Raw genomic sequence first — 16,886 nt, 5'->3', positions numbered from 1 at the left:
GAAATTCAACCGTTTATTAGCTCACACAACAACTGATATCTTGTAATCCCAGAACGCTCTCTCTGGAATTCTGATTCCACAAGTTTGCACTGGGAGGACTGCTCATTTTCTCACCTTAATCTCACCTCTTTACTTCGAAACTAAAAGCGTACTGCAAAGTCAAGGACACGACTCATTACAAAATATATATACTTCATATTTGTTATTGTTTGCCTGTTGGTACATCAATTAAGATATTAGGTATTATAAAAATACCCCTTTCTATTTCTTTTTTTTCTATTTATATGCACTTTTGTTTAAAAAACAAACCGATATAAACACACAATGGAAGATGGCATCATATGACAAAGAGCTTTAACAAGATGATGAAGATAATGATGACGGTGTCCATATCTTCTGAGCACAGAGTCTTGTATTATTCTGCAGCCTGACTCCTTTCTGAACCTCAGGCAGCCCTGGTGACTGTGCTGAAAATCCCAGACCAATCACCCTCAATAACTAGTGTTTTAATTCCTCCTCTCTAAATGGGTTCACCACCAGCCTGAGCCACAGGACACTTCGGAAATCTACCTCACCTTCATGAAGGCCCAGAGTCAGACTCTTCGGCTCCTGCGCTAATCACTGTTACAGGCCCAGTCCACCACGGTGAGTTTCCACTGAACAGAAGAAAGACACGTCTGTCCAAAGAAAAGCTGAGCTGGCAGTTTGTCCTGATTGAGTCTGAGCCAGTAATTGTGCACACTGCAGACTGAACACATGGCAACACAGCGCTAGTGGCATCACCTCTGACAACACCTGGAAAGACTGAGACATGCAAATAAAAGCAGATACAAAGAAAAACAAAAAGGCACAAAGCAGAAAATATAACTAGAACAAAACACACCTAAGAATTTGGATAAAACCAGACAAGACTGAGATGTTCTCCAGTTCGTGAATTTTATTCACCATTTGACTATGGAATTCTACTCGCACAATTTCACCATTGTGACCGGTTTGTCAAGAACACAAACAATATCCCTGTTTTTTTGTATTCTTTGTTTTGTCCTCATCTGTTCTGGCAATAAACAGCAAAAATGAAAAATTAAATACATTCAAAATACTTCAATACAGACTTTATTTTTTTTTGAATATTTTTCACTAACCCTTTGTTCATATCCTATGCTGTGCGATTTGTACTGGACTTACTATTCTATGAAAAGGTGCTCCAGTGTAAGTGTCCTAGCTCAGGGAGCTGGAATGTACATAAAGAAATACCTGCAGTGTTACATTTAGATAACAAGGCCAGCTTCAGGTTCCATTTTTATTTCAAGCAAACTGATTCTTGGGTTTATATTTTGGCTTTCTGTTTTTCTTTTTTTTTCAGTCCACACATTAAGCAGAATGATCTGATAACCATATCAGATACAATTTAAAGCAACTTTTATTTTTTTAACTCCAGTTCCTCTCTTTGATAAACTTGATAAACTTCAATGTGATCGTTTTTTTTTGTTTTGGATGTACTTTTTTGTTTACTTTAAGTTAATAAAAACAGGATGTATAAAAGCTTCCAACTACTATACAGTAATAAGAATTAAAGTTGTAGAATTTGTGTTAAAATGATACATAAGCAATTGTTGCTGTGTTTGCACCTCTGTGACATCCAGACTGAAACCTGGTTGTTCTGCTGCTCACTGTCTGTTTTCTCCTGTCGGCACTAGTGTGGGAGATCAATGACAGTGAGGGTGAGGTGGGTTTAGGAAAGACAATGTGAAATAATTCAGAATTTTTCTGTAATACGCAAGAAAATGAATGAATGCAAATGCATCTTTCACTGCTGACTGTGCAATACGCTCAGAGCATGAAAAGCAATGTTTTCAAAAGGGCAGTGTAAGCTGTACCTAAAGGTAGAGTCCAAGAGGATGTTCATTTTTGTTGTGAAGATTCCAGCGACTGTATTGTTAAATTTAAACTTGATATTTTAAGAAAAGTGTCCTGTTGTGGCCTTTTTACACTGGCTCACCTAGGCTGGGGCCAGACCAGCCCTCACAGTGAAGCTCACTGTTGACAACACACAACACACCGCACCACACCACACCACAACATAACACAACACTGTACTGCTGAGCTGAAACCAAATCGTGACATCAGTGCTCACGATGTGCCTGGTACCCATATCTGGTACTGGTGCAGGTCAGGGTCCGAGCTCAACGAGACTGTCTGTCACAACCCCTTTAATAAGAGAAGATACTGGGATCTTTCCTTGAGTGATCTCCAGCTGAAGATCATTGGCAAAAAAGGCTTTCTTGAGCAGGATAGCGGGTTCAGAGATGACCTTCTGGTGATATGATATCAAGTTTAAACTTAATAAGTAAAAAAAAAATCTTAAGGAGCTTGAAGATCAAGAACCAGAATATTAGGTGGTATGGATTGTATATTGTGGACTTGCTAGTGTAGCCTATTGATCTGTGGCTTGTTCAATTTTGGTAATAAAAACTAACGACATCACCAGGAGACACTTGGAATTTTTAATTTGCCTTTTCTGTTGGACACGCTGAGATCTCAATCTGTAGAGAATGAAGCCTATGGAGGAACTGGCACAGCAATTAGAATGGGGCTTTAGTCTTGTGGCTGAGTAAGAAGAGTTTCTTCAGGAAGTCCTGAAACATAATATGCTAAATAAATAAACAGTCAAATACAATGTTAATACTGGGAACACTTTAAGATACTAAGGTAAACACATAATTTGTAATTCTAAAATCAGGGTTTTCATTAATACACACGGCATTACCTTTAGTCTTACTGTGAAGCCCACTTATACTGTATCATGCATTATGCAGGTGCTTAATGTGACTTTAATATACTAAGTATTTTGCAGAGCTATCACTGGGGAAGAAAACACAGACCTAGACTACCACTGTTGTGTTTTAGTACATTTCCTGTCATTCCTGGACTTTCCCATTCCTCTGCGTCAAACGCACATGGCTACCATGATACAGACTTGATTCTGGGCAGACCCCATGGTCTAGGAGCAGGGGGAATCTCAGACAAACCCCAACCTGATGGACTTTTTCCTCAGTTCAAGGTTTTTTTATAATGCTGTGTCCGCATGAGTGGACATTGATAGAGCGCTATTTTTTCAGCCCAGAAGGAGGCCGGTCACTCTGCGGAGAGGAGCTTACAAGTAAAAGAACTTCCACACCTGCTCCAAAGGCGTTTTGTCCTGAACTCCCACCGGAGGCAGAAGAAAAGCAGAAAGAATAAAACAACTAGGGCTGCAGAGTGAAAAATCACCTCTGTGGTGGCGATTCATTGATCACTGTCCTACAATACAATTGAGAATGCTACAGCTGTTCCAACCATAACGTTCTGAACCCATCTGGAACACGAACTTGAAAAACGTTCGGGGAACATTCTAGGGCTCTGCTTCCGTGACTAAAAGGATCGTTTTTGTAACGGCCTGGGAGCCGATATTAAATTGTTACCTGGGCTGAGCCATGTGAAGTGCTTTCTGTAATGGGAATATTCCAGATAGTACACGTGGACACAACTATCAAATAATGTGTATTCTGCAATGTGAATTACTGAAACCCCCCAATTAATGGCATGAAGAAGTAGTTAAGGTTTGGAAATTGCTTTGCGCTGGTAGACTTGCTCGCATGATGAGCATTTTCTGCACTAAGCCCTTTACTGGGTCCCACTCCTCCTCTTCTCACAGCTGGTGCGCTGCTGGCCTTCACCTGCACTCAGCCACAAGACTAAAACGCCCTTCTGTATCAGTTGCATGCCCCCACCCCCCTTTGCCTGCACTCTGACCGGCGTGGGCTCGGGTGGGCCGCTGTTGGAAGGCCGTGGCCTTGGCTCAGCAGCAGCAGGAGGAGGACTGCTGGAGGTGTTGGCTGGGGCTCTATGTCTTGCAGGAATCCTGAATCCAACCCCCTCCCCTCGTGCTCTGGTGAGCTGTGCTGGTCCTGGGAGAAACACAGGGGAGGGGGTCACGCGCACACTGCGGACACCCAGCGCCGGCCTGCTCTCACACGCTCTGTACCCCATCTTCCCCGCAGCCCGCCTGCAGCAGGGTCTTGGCGTTGTCCTTGTTGTCCTCTTCGTGCTCATCTGTCTTGTCCAGGGGGTCGTACGCCCTCCTGTACAGCATCCTCGTCACCAGGGTGATGATGAACATCTCCATGATGAGCAGCTGCTGGTTCATAACTGAGGAGACACAAGGGCAGTGTACCCCAGTCAGTGCGGGGGTCTTCCCCGCGGCTCCCCCACAACCCCCCTGTGCGCTTGTGAGTGCGAGCAGCTCTTATCAGCGGCGGCCGCACTGTAGGAGCGGCCAGTGCACACGTCACCTTCAGCCACCCTGTCGCCGCTTTCCCTGACTTTGTGAACTTTGCTTTGACTTTACAATGCCGGTACAATCCCAGACAGCCATGCGCTGTCGCCTCATGACTCAGTGCTGTAGCCTCCCTGTCAAAGTGTCCCCGCAGAGCTCGCTTTCTGATGAAAAGCACAATGTTTGGTTCATGTTTGTTTTCAATACCTCATTTATATGACTGGCAACAAGTCATTTCCGTGAATATCTTTGTGAAACAAAGGAATGGTGTTTATCTGAAAAGGTGCAACCTGATAGGACTTGGCAAGGTTTTGTATAAACATGTGAATGGCTGAAGCTGGGCCTGTCTGAAGAGCAGGCTGCAGCAGAAGAACTGCATCCATGTTAATTTATGTCCTTATAATACTTGCAGACAGTTTTGTTTCTTTATTATAAAGCTATCTTTTCAGTGTTAAATTAATAAGCACCTTTGTTTCAGACAGCTTACAACACAGGGTGACGGACTGTTTTCACATTAGAATCACTGCTTGTTTCAGGCTTGACTTCACAGACACAAGCTGGAGGGGATGAGGACCTGCAGATGGGCTTCACCCCACTGCCAGTTCCGCAGGGCCTGACGGCTCAGACCGGCGTGTGTCTCTTGCTGACGTCACTGATGTGGCGAAATCACTGCGAGACTCTACTGTTCTGCCAGAGGCAGAGAGGGCCCTGGCACACTCACGCCCACTTAGGGCCCTGCTTATCCAGAACTCTGGCACATGGAGGTGGCAGCTTGGGAAACACCGGCTGCAGCTGGCTTTTGACATCACCTGCCAACATCTGGACCACATGCAGATGTCCAGTGTGGACCCAGGCGCGCGGGCGGGGACTCCTGGGAGTCCCCCACGGCCGTACCTGGAAGCGTGGTAACAAGGCGAGAGACATCAAAGTGAACTTACAGGTCCCCCGTGCTTGGGATGAAAATGGGGGCGCGCAGGCGATGGTGCCGCCCATGGCAAGGATGTTGATGATGGCAGATTGGAGCTGGCTTAGAATGAGCACCATCTGAGAAAATACGGAGCTTAACATCAGCCCAGGAAAACACAACCCCCACTAATCAGAGCCAGAACTGTTACGAGCAGCTGGACAGAGACTACTTCAAAGGTCTAAGAAACACAGGAACATAAGAAAGGATATAAAACAAGTGGAGGCTATGAGCGGACTAATGGTCTAGAGTCTTATATAGTAATCTACTCAAGTCTGCAGATGATACCACATTAGAGGGTTAGAAAACATTGTCAAAAATGAGATAAAATTCATGATTGGGTAGAAAAATTACAAAGGCCGTTTAAAGCAGACAATTGCAGAATATTGTGAAATATGAAATTCACGAAATGTGAGAGACTAATCTTGGGAGAACACATTTATGAAAGAGACTCATGTGCCTGTGCTGACACATCATTCACATCTTCTTGACAGTGTGAAGAAGGAAACGCGGTGTAAGATGAAAATATTGTCAATAGTGTTGAATTTAAATTGAGGAATGTTAAGTTAAAATTGTACAATATAGTAAGATTGCATTTAGAATATTATGTAAAATCTTGTTCCCCTTCTTATACTAAAGATATTAAAGTCCATTCAGAGAAGAGCAATGGGATCCATTCCAGGGAACTTGCCCTTCAGACTGACAGAAAAGACCATGAGGGGATCCGATTCAGACTCTGAAAATTGGGGCACTGACAACGAACGGCCTCTTCTCGTATGTAACCTTTGCTCTGTTTTTTGGAGTCTGGTTGACATTTCAGAAGCCTGAGAAGGAGGAGGAGGCAGGGAGAGCTCCTACCTGATACATGGCAAACTTTGGGATAATCTTCAGGCTGCGCAGCAACCCCTGGACATGTTTGAATATAATTGAAACGGGCCACAGAGCAATGATTGTGAGAATCCCAACAAAGGGATTTATCCATATAGCAGCACCGGTGATGGATAACTGCAAAAAATAAGAGCAATTCTTGTTATACAAATGCATAAACACTTTTGTATCCGACTGCCATGTGTTTGCTGAGAAAGTGCAAACTCCAGAATAAATATACAGTATATATATATGAAATAATGGCCAAGCGTCTGCAGACGAAACAGACAGGTTTCTTTTTCAATGCCTACAACTGGTGCATGTTTAAAAATATACGGATATGAATGACCAGTTCTGTGAATAAAGCTGAGACTTAAAGTGGTGCCTCTTTAATAAATGCAAACTGTCTCTGTCTGCACGTGGGCCTGACACTTGTACACTGATCTTCTGAAGAGCAGCAGTGGATCTCCATAGCTGGGACCTTGCTTGGTACACAAAAGGGACGTGTTCTTACGTCGGCGAGATCGAAGTTCCCATTCGCCCAGAGCACTATGGAAAGGATGGTGAAGACTGTTTTCAGTAAAGCAAACTGGAAAGATCCTGCCTTCAATAAGAACAGGGTTCGTCTGTAAAATGATAAAAAAAAATGACAGCACTTTTAAGAAAAGAGGATTCCTGTAACCCTGGTCGGTCACTTACAGTACATTGACAGCCAAGGTCACCAGAGCAGATGATCCGTTAGAGAAGTACAAAGGTGTTGTGGCACTGAAATACTTTATGTGTAAAGAAAAAGGGAATCCCTGCTAGACAGAGGGGGTGTTGACGTCTTTGCACAGCTGAAGGACTGACATAATATTTCCCTACTTCCTTACCCCTTCAGCATTGCTCACGTCTATTACCACAAACACGTTCTGTTCTATCACACCCTGACTACTCCTGAAAAAGCTTTTGCTGTCCTTTTGCATCGAGCGCCAACCTGTTTTGCAGCCTTTGCTGGAGTGAACGTGACCCAGTGGTGAGATGTACAGTATGTGCTAAACGACAACAGCTGCGCCCTCTGGGATTAAAGTGCTGAAGAATTACGGACAATCACTGGTGGAGGCTCTTCTCTCAAGCGCATGGACTGCCGTCTGGTCCTCAATGACCAGCACGGGGCTGTTCTCCGAACTTCACTGCACGTCACCTGTCCACACCAGGTCTGCGCTCCCCTGACGGAACACGAGGTGCTCAGAGTGGCCAGAGTGACCTCAGTGCTGCCCCAGGCCCCAGGGACTCACCTGGAGATGCCCGCATACGGCAGGCAGGGACAGCAGCAGCAGCAGGGCCCCGTGCTGATCCTCAGGCGGTCTCTTCCGCAGCGCTTTAGGAAGGCCTCGTCGCCTCCGCACTCCTCGATCATCATCACGAGGAACATGTAGATAACGATGGCGAAGTACCTGCAAGCGCAACACGGGGGGGCTCAGTGTCCTACTACTGCCTGCACTTGCTAGGAAAACACATCAGTAACTGGGGACAAATCTTTCTGCAGCAAGCACCACCTTTAATTGTAATGACATCAAGTGCCACGTTTATACACTAATAACCAAAACAGCACCTCGTTAAGGCAGATGGTTCCTGCAGCACCATGTGACTGTGTGCCGGGAGAGTTCAGCAATGTGTCAGACCACAGCAAGGAGTAAAGCAATTAACCCCACCAGCTCGTACAGCTCTGTCTCACGAACATGGCAGCACATAAAACACCAACGGCGAGGGGAGGTTATTCATTTTGTGTCCTACTGCATAGTGATTATTATTAGCTTGTTCCATTGTGTCTCTTATTCTAAATCCTTTACTTAATTGCTCTTTAACTACTGAAGACCCTTGTGTACTGAGTTTAAAGGGTCACTGGGTTGACACTATTAATCCCGCTCAGAACTGGGGAAACTTCAGTCTGATATCTCTACAATCTGTTTCTTTCTGGGCCCAAGAGCCTTTTCTGGCTATTTAAATCACCTGTGTCAGTGTAATTCGTCTGCTCCAACAGCAGTTTAGTAAATCTGTATTTCATTCTATATCTGCTGCACATCTGGCCATCTTTGCTCTGTGCAACACATTCAGCATGTTGTGCAGCAAGCAGGAAATTAAACTATCAAACTTAATGCATGAATGTTATAAAGAACACATTTACAAAGATTGCATGTGCCTATTAGATGTTCAGACAGGAGTCTTGGGCTCTGTTTCAGAGGGAAAGGATGCGCTTGTAAGAGAGGTGACGCGCTGGGGCTCCTACAGTAGAACAGCCCCCGAGTGATGACGAGCCCTTACGAGGCAGCTGTGAAGTCTGTGAACATGCTGGAGCGAGGGATCCACATGCCAACACAAGACGTGACGCCAATCACCTGAAAGACAGTATGAGAAATACTGATGCTAATAATTCCTTGCATTGACCAGGTATAGGACTGCTCACCCCAAAGGGTCTTTAGACACGAACCGCACAGGAAGGGACCCACTTCATCCCCACTGAAGAGCAGGTCAGGGGCAGGAGAGAGAAACTGCTGCACCAGACGGGTTGAGGGGGCACTCTAAACCCACAGACACTCCAACAGCACGGGTAGCAAAAGCGGCACCTACAGTAAGAGTTTCGGACAAACTCCCTATAACTGGCTATAACGTTGACTTCTTGTCATTTTCCATCACTCAGCTGCACCTGGTCCTCAGATGATTCATTCTTTCATCAGAGAACCCAGTGAGAAAGACAGGCTCAATGGCCTCTCGTTCAGTCCTTCTTGTGCTTTATGCCTGTAACAATGACATTCAGGATGGCCATAGGTGCAGTGGCTGTATAACTGTCTTTCCAGGCTAGTGAAAGTCGAATTGCTCTTTAAAAGCCAGGATAGGAATAATTCTGGCACCATCCAGTATAATTTGGTCAGTTCTATTCTTCGGCACATGGAAGGTCATTATGCAGTTTTGTTTTGATGTAAAAGGGAAATAACCACCAAATTCCTGTGTGATTAGTAAGTCCTTACTCACTTCTTTATTAATGGTTCTGACTCAAACTTTGACCAAACTATTTGTAATGTTATGCTCCCCAATCATAGATAAAATACTCCTTTAAGTTAGTGTACTAACATTCAGTTTGGAGGTTTAAATAATGTTAAAAAACAAACGTTTTACTTACAGGAGCTGCACCATTGACCCACATAATGGCCGATTTTTTTGGAGAGGGAACTTTCTTGTAGATGTAAACTGCTTCTTCCATGTATATGAGCACAGACAGCAGGGCCATCAGTGTGAGAACCGAATACAGGATAATCCCGAAGATGTCCAGGTCTGTGGGGGGGAGGAGGGATAAGACGGGTCAGGCTCTGCACGATGAGAACCTTCCACTGGGTAACAAACACAAGGGTCAATAAACTTGAATTTGCCTTCCGCCAAACACTTCTCCTGCAAAACACCAAATTAATCTTTCAGCCTGGAAATGAGTAGACCTCATTCTCCCTTGCCCTCCTGTTTCGAGTGCTACAACACTGTTTCTCAAGAGTAGCTGAAGGCTGATTCACACTCCCTTGCCTGTGCTCTCCACAGCATTTCAGGGAACACAGAGTGCCGTCAATGCAGCTGTGCTCACACGCAGCGCTCCCTGACCGCAGGCAGGCTCCCGAGTCAGCCAGGAGCACGAGAGGGAGAAGCAGTACACTGCGGATGGCAGAGCCACGTGATCTTCGCAGGCCCATCCCCTCAGGATATTTTTTATTGTGTTCAGACAGTTTGCTTCTATTGAAAAACAAAATTCCATAACAGGATAACAAATACAAGAATAAACAGAATTCACAGAACAAAAGCTGGTGTGTGGGGAACGTTCTGGCACACTATGGCTGCCGTCGCATCATCCAGGTGGATGCTACCTGGTGGAGGAGGGGATCCCCATTACCTGTAAAGCGCTTTGAGTGGAGTGTCTAGAAAAGCGCTATATAAGTGTAAGCAATTATTATTATTATTAAAAGAAATAAAAAAAACATCAAGTCCTAAATACAGATTGAATTAGATCTCAATACAGTCTTAACAAAGTGTGCATAAATAAAAGATGCATGAATAATTGAAACGTTACTGAAGTTGCTAAGACGCACAAGGATGATGTTTATGAGTGCTGTGAACCCACACTCGTCACTTAACTCACGCGGCAGACACAAACCCAGGGGAGACAGTCAGAATGAGCCTCTGCAGTTCGGCCCAGACTGTCCCTGGTGCAGGGAGGGACCTCGCTTTGGGACCTCAGCACCACGGAGCCCTGATCCTCCTGCCAGGCCCCTGGAGCAGAGCGGTTTAAGACCGATGCCGACAATCTACCTGCCTTGCTTGATTCAAGGAAATTCATTTGTAAGGTAATTTATATAAATGCTCCTTTACAGGCTGACCCACTGAACCACCAGTTTTAAAAGTGTAAAATCTCATGTGACCACATATTTGTTTTGTAATCTAATCCTTCTTTAATAGATTAACCCAGACATATTCCAACTGTATTGTATGAAACTGAACTATGAAAAACTCAAAAGAAACATTTGCCCCTCAAGCATAAATGACCATTGTCCTCACAGATAACAGAGGGATGTCCAGTGGGATCTGCAGCAGGAGAAAGTGGACTTTCCTTTAATTTCCCTCCCACCTTCCTTTATAACAGCAAAAACTCAGGTGTTCCAGGGAAGTCTGAAACAAATTCACATTTTTACATTGTGCCTTAAATATGTTATTGCATTTAGCTAGGTGTGAAGGAAGAGAGCTACCTTGTTTTCTTAGTTCTTCTTTGGTTAAAAAAAACTGGTAATGTGACCAAGTCAGTCAAATGAACGTGGAGACAGTGATTGAATAATGCACGTTTCTTCCTGCAAGTTGTCAAGTAGTTGTCAAACACGACAGAAGTTAATTACAAAAAGGGCATTAAGGGATTTTCACGCCTGCTGCCAATCGGAGTCCTCCACACACACGGTCGTGCCCCAGTCAAGCACCAGCTGGGGAAGTCCCTGCAGACGCCGCCGATCAGATCCGTTAACCAATCAGGAGAGCTTGCTGGTTACCACACCCTCCACATCCAGACACATTTAAACCCTCTCCCATTCTCACCTCATCGCATGGAATTGTTCCTTGCACTTCCTCTCTAATATAACTAGCGGTCTTGTATTCGGAACCTGTCCTCAACTCTCGGCGAGCGGTTTGGCTTTGGTCGTACCGATTACTTTCCCTGTTCGCATCTTTTCTGACCTGTGCCCAGAACTCTGCATAGGGTCCATGAACTGCATCAGCACCGCATGCCTTACAGGGATAAAGTGAGTGCATGTGCCGGAATAAGAAATGAGAGAATAAAGCATAAAAAGATAGAATTTGGGCTACATTTCGTATCCCAGAGATATGCTTTGAACTCCCCAGTTGCAAGCCTCACTAACCCACTGTGAGAGCTGACACCCCCAGCACAAGCCGAGCTGAGGAAACGAGAGACTCCTACATGAGGGAACTACAGGGACAGAAGGGAGACACACAAGGCAGAACACAGCTTGGGAGCACAATCACAGCACAATAACAAAGGGGAAAAAACAACGTAGAAAAATCCTCTAAACGGAAACGTTTTTTTAAAAAGTAGAATCTGTTTCCCACTCAGATCACCAACTCTCTTCGTCTTAATTCCTACTGAGCCCAGGACAAGGCACAGAGTGGGTTCAGCAACATCCTGTTCAGCTAGTGAGCTGAGCTCACTGACAGGGTTAGAGAGACAATCGTAACGTGCAGTGCAAGACGCGGAGAGACATCTCGGCATCTGAAACTGAAAACCTGCCCCTGGGGAGTGTTGAGAACTGTAGGGATTTGAAGATTACCTGTACTTTGATGAATCAGGCTCTTTTCCTGCCTTGGGCACCATGTACTGTATTGTTGTACAGACAACACCACATGACACACATTCCAAATTCGAAAATGCCGTTTTGTCTAATTCATAACATTCGGGGAGATACTGGCTACAGATTTCATGGAACGGAGACGGTGTTTTGATTCATTTATCTTGTATTTCAAGACGGAAATTAGTCAAGTTCTGAGGCATATCCCCCTTACGGCAGATATCCAGTCAGCAGATGACGTGATGGATAGCAGAGCGTGTTTTTTGGGATGCCCAGGTCTGCTCCCTCATTGTGCTCTCCTAACTGTCCACTCAGGGGCCCTGCACCACGAGGGGACAGTTGACAAGTGTTTGAATCCGTCTGTCATTTGAGCTGGCGCGAGCTCTGCTCCATGTGCCTCGTGGGAGAGTCCGTATCGACAAGAGAAGTGTCGCTTGCCCACGGTATTCCACACTTCCTGGAGATGCCGATGCTTCGCCAAGCCCGGCGATCAATGACGTGACCAGGGCTGCACTGTCAAAGTCTCGGCTACAGGTCTCAGCTGACTGGACAGGCTGTGACAACTCCCTGAATACCTTAATGAGTCTGAACACACAGCCAGCTGCCGTGAACCAAGAAAGTGCTCAGGAGGACTCATCTCCTGACGTGAGTTACTGAAGAGATCTGTGCGACTGGCTGTGGTCTTCATGCACCACGGTGGACCCATCTTTCCTATCATGCTCTATACATGTGGGCTTTCTAATCCTTCGTTTACTACTTGATTTGCATTTCAGGGGCAAATACATACTGTATGCTGGGAGATGTAATAGCTATGTGTGTGTCTACTTCATGAGCTTTTCCAGCCTAGTGTCATGGGGTTTGGCTGCAGTGAAGATGTGTATGTATGTTTTTCTCAATGTGCAGAAACATGTTATTCATAGATCATTTTCTTTCGCACTTCCTTCAGTATCTTTAACAGGTTAAGACAAGTGTGATGTTATTACTCAATACTGGTTCACAATGGCAATGCTGTAATGCTGTGAGACAAAGAGTTTTGGAAAAAAAATCTTTGAAAAAAAAATTTTTTGTCCAGAAAATCAAAAATGCTTTAAATGTGACGTGTCATTTTTAACCACATTTTGCTCTATTTAATCCTCTGCTTGTGGAGAAATGCAATTGTACTGTTGTGTTTTATTACATTTCTGAACCCTATAAAGTATAATAACCAGCCTCAAGCTGTCCAATTTAAAGGTTAATTATTAAACTAGCTATGACGAGTTTCCATCAGAACTTAGCAGTCGTACCTGATTTCTGAAGAAGCACACCAGTCAGTGTAAATAAGGTCATGGTCTGGTCTGGCTCGACTGAATGGAGAGAACATCTGTGAAATGCACAATCTGAGAAACTGTGTAAAATCAGCTAGATTTATGATATCAAATAACACTGGGAAAAATACCCCTCATGCACAGCACAGCCTGGAAATCAATGTAGCTCACAGCCAAATTGCCCTGGGTGTGTCTCTGGAATGAGTTTTCACCTGTTGGTTTCTCAACTATACAACTTGGTGCCATTGACACCGGTACTTTCTCTTTCTCCTGGAGTTTCTGCTCTTAGTTACACTCCTCAGGAGTGTCCAGCGGATTCACTGGTTAGCTCAAAGTGTATAGTGCAAACTACAAACATTGTCAGAGCTCACCTGCAAGTTACAAACTACGGATTTCTACATGAGATAAAAAATCACCCCAACCACAATCTGTTTTCCCCTTCTACCATCTGGAAATGGATACCGGAGCCTGCAGACAAAGACCAGCAGATTTCAAAACAGCTCTTTCCCACAGGCAATGAGACTGCTGAACAGCCAGCCACAGCAGCCACCAGCAATTACACAAACGACCGCCGACAGTCAGTCCACTGTGGTTTTTCTTCTTGCCTGCCTTTTTTTTTACTATTGTGTAATCTTGTCAATTGTTACTGTAGAATTTATTGCATTCTTCTTGTAACCTTCTATCTATTCTGTCCTTCAGTATCTCTCCTTGGCGAGCTTGCAGAAAGTGCATTTCACTGCCAACAACCACCGCTGTATGCTGTATGGTTGTGCATTGATAAATAAGCCTGGATTGATTGATTGAAATGTTTGTTTTGTGGAGGTGTTTTAAATCCAATGGACAATCTTAAACAATCTCCACAGGTCCTTGGAGCAATCAGAGGCTCAAATACAGTATGTAAGACAAGGGTGGTGATCAGAAATGTGGGATATTGATCAACTAGTCTGGATAAATACGAGGAAAAGTGGATTTATCCAGACTACCAGAAGACCAAGGGAGAAACAGAAGGCAAACAGCCCAAGGAAGTTCTGTGAAACTAAATGCTAAGTCCAGAAATCCCAGGATCTTTCGAAACATGATACTTGACAAGACAATAGAGAAGAAGTATTCATAATCCTCGAAGGCGCTGACACACTCTGACCAGACTGTTTCAGCATCAGCAGTAAAACACGGAGCAGAGGTTATCAGGGAAAACTACAGGGAAATGCATGGAGAACAGAGAACAGGAGGCACTTACGAGCAGATGAACAATTTTAAATCCTTGCACAAACAGTATTATACCATCTACTGCTTTGGATTAGTGAGGGAATCATACTCAGAGCTCGAGCCATGTTATCTTTAGAAGGCTATGTCAGCGCCTGGCCAGTACCAGGCTGGGAGATCTCTAAAACACACCCGGTTGCTGCTGTGAGTGGTGGTGCTGGTCCAGGAGGTGGGGGTCTACCCTCTGGACCAGAACTCCCAAATCCAGGGTGGCAATCCTGGGCGCTCTCCCATATGTGTCTGTCCTCTGGATGAGATGCAATGCCAAGTTCCTGACTACTTTGCTCCTTAACGGTCCCACAGCACTTTTGGAAAGAGTAAGGGTGTTGATCCCTGAGCTCTGGCTGGAGACCACTCTCTGCTTTTACAGTCGGCATCTTGATTCAACAGGTCAACAGTATCTCCTGTGTCTTGTGTCTGTGTCCTGGGGCTGCTGATGCAGAATGGCGTTGCAATGTCACCCACTCAGGGCTGATAACCTCCTATGAGCAAAGTGCTTTTGGACCCCTGAGGATGAGCATGAAAAGTGCTGGCACAAATGCAAGGACATATCATTTAATAATATATAATAAATATTATTATTATTATTGCGCTTAACTTTGTTGCCGTACAGGGAGCTCAAAGTGAGCAAGTGTCCAGCACAACAACTTCATCACGACCACCGTACTGGATTCTCCCGAGAGGCAGGTGGGCTCTGAAAGGCACAGGCAGCCCCTGCGGGCGAGCGCAGCCCGGGGGAGTCTGCTCTTCGCTATGACTGGTATGTTAATCCGCCACTCACACGCCAAGGAGAAACAACCCGTTACTGTGGTCGAGCGGCGTGCCAGCAGGGCACAGTCAACAGCTAAGAGCACAACTTGTGCAAGCTGCTCGGGCGGGCAGGAGAGTTTTAAAACAGCATCGCAAGAGGTGCAGAAACGGCAACACCCTGGTTTACACACTGATGTTTTCGAAGCACTGTAACAAACCACCACGCAAGTTATTGGTGCAGGGTCGCTACAAAACACGATCCTTCAACCGTGTTATCTTTTCATTTGAGCAGAAAAGGAAAACACTCCTGTAGATTTGTGTTGCTATTTCGCTATTACCAATGGAAACGCGGGCTTTAGTTTTGTTCGTAGTACCGTCAACGATCTTGACGCATGAACAGAAATCTCGGCGTTTTACAAGGGCTGTTTAGAAATGCAGAGATCCGACTGCCACTCACCCTTTATGATGTCGATGGCAACCGGCGGCTGCTGGAGACAGCTCGGGTCCGTGGCGTTTCCTAACCCATCCATGCCTGCGGCCCCTGGGCGGTGGAGACCAGTGAGGTGTCTGAGCGAGCTGTCGTCGCAGATCCGAGTGCTGGGCCGGGGCTCGGAGCGCCTCTGTGCTCTCTAGGTGCTCTCTGCAGCTAGAGTGCGCCGCCTGAATCAACTCTCTCCAGGTCCCCAAGAGCACAGCTAAGACCGCCTCCTCCGGGGGCACATCCCAAGAAATTCTTTCACGGGCATCAAACGGCTCCAAACCATTAAGCAAGCTGCTCACGCCCGCAGCAGACCGAAAGTTTTCGATTAAGAGATAACTCCTGCAGAGGTAAAGGAAACACAATGATGTCGGAACAATGAAATAAAAAAAAACCCGCTTCTAAATAGTCGCCTCTGATTTGGCTATCAAACTCATACAAGCGGCAGCACAGAAAATGAACAGGTTGATTTTGTATCTTAAGTATATATTTGGGACATTTTGAAACTAACTGCGCGTAATAGGGTAAAAAAAGCGGCTTAAAGCAGCCCTTCTGCGTTTAGGGCCAGCGGGCGATCTCCTCTCTCATGAAAGGAGACATTGAGCACTGCTCAGCATGTGATCTAGGGGAGATGACCGGGGTTGGAGATGTTTTAAGCCTATTTAACACACTCCTAACCAAACTCGTTGTTGACGGGAAAACAATATCCCCACTAAACACGGGCTTCAGAGCACCACTGCGACAGCGACCAGTGTTCCCCGCAGGTCGCCTCTGGAGCCGGGTCTTCACGGAAGGCGAACGGGCTGGGCGCCAGGGCTCGTCCGCAGCGCCTGTGAATAAACTCCCCCATTGTGCGCTTTCACAAGTCGCGGAAAAGGCGAAGAGTCCGGGAGCTGCGTCTAGCAGTTTTCGAACAGCAGCGCTCCCTCCTCTCTCCAGACAAACCTTGAGCCATGCCGGCCCTGTCCTCTGTCAAGGATGCCCTCGTCCAACAGCCTTGCGGCCTTTCATCTTTGAAACCACCAGCTGCCTTGAGGTGCCACAGGAGTGGTTATTAACACCCCTACACCCTCGGCCCCGA

General features: G+C 45.6%; 1 protein-coding gene across 1 annotated transcript; it reads right to left on the bottom strand.

Annotated features, from left to right (window-relative positions):
- slc51a (solute carrier family 51 member A) lies at window positions 1–16,239 on the bottom strand. The gene is made up of 8 exons (XM_006627878.3): window positions 15,785–16,239; window positions 9,307–9,458; window positions 8,451–8,524; window positions 7,424–7,582; window positions 6,661–6,772; window positions 6,138–6,284; window positions 5,254–5,359; window positions 1–4,188 (listed from the first exon to the last, which is right to left on the bottom strand). Exons 1-8 carry the CDS (start codon window positions 15,855–15,857, stop codon window positions 4,010–4,012), a joined length of 1,002 nt encoding a protein of 333 aa, XP_006627941.2. The 5' UTR covers window positions 15,858–16,239; the 3' UTR covers window positions 1–4,009.
- Window positions 16,240–16,886: the final 647 nt, after the last annotated feature.

Source organism: Lepisosteus oculatus, chromosome 5 (assembly GCF_040954835.1).
Source record: "Lepisosteus oculatus isolate fLepOcu1 chromosome 5, fLepOcu1.hap2, whole genome shotgun sequence".
In the NCBI taxonomy this organism is placed as follows: domain Eukaryota; kingdom Metazoa; phylum Chordata; class Actinopteri; order Semionotiformes; family Lepisosteidae; genus Lepisosteus; species Lepisosteus oculatus.
This window is presented reverse-complemented; position numbering and strand designations above follow the sequence as displayed.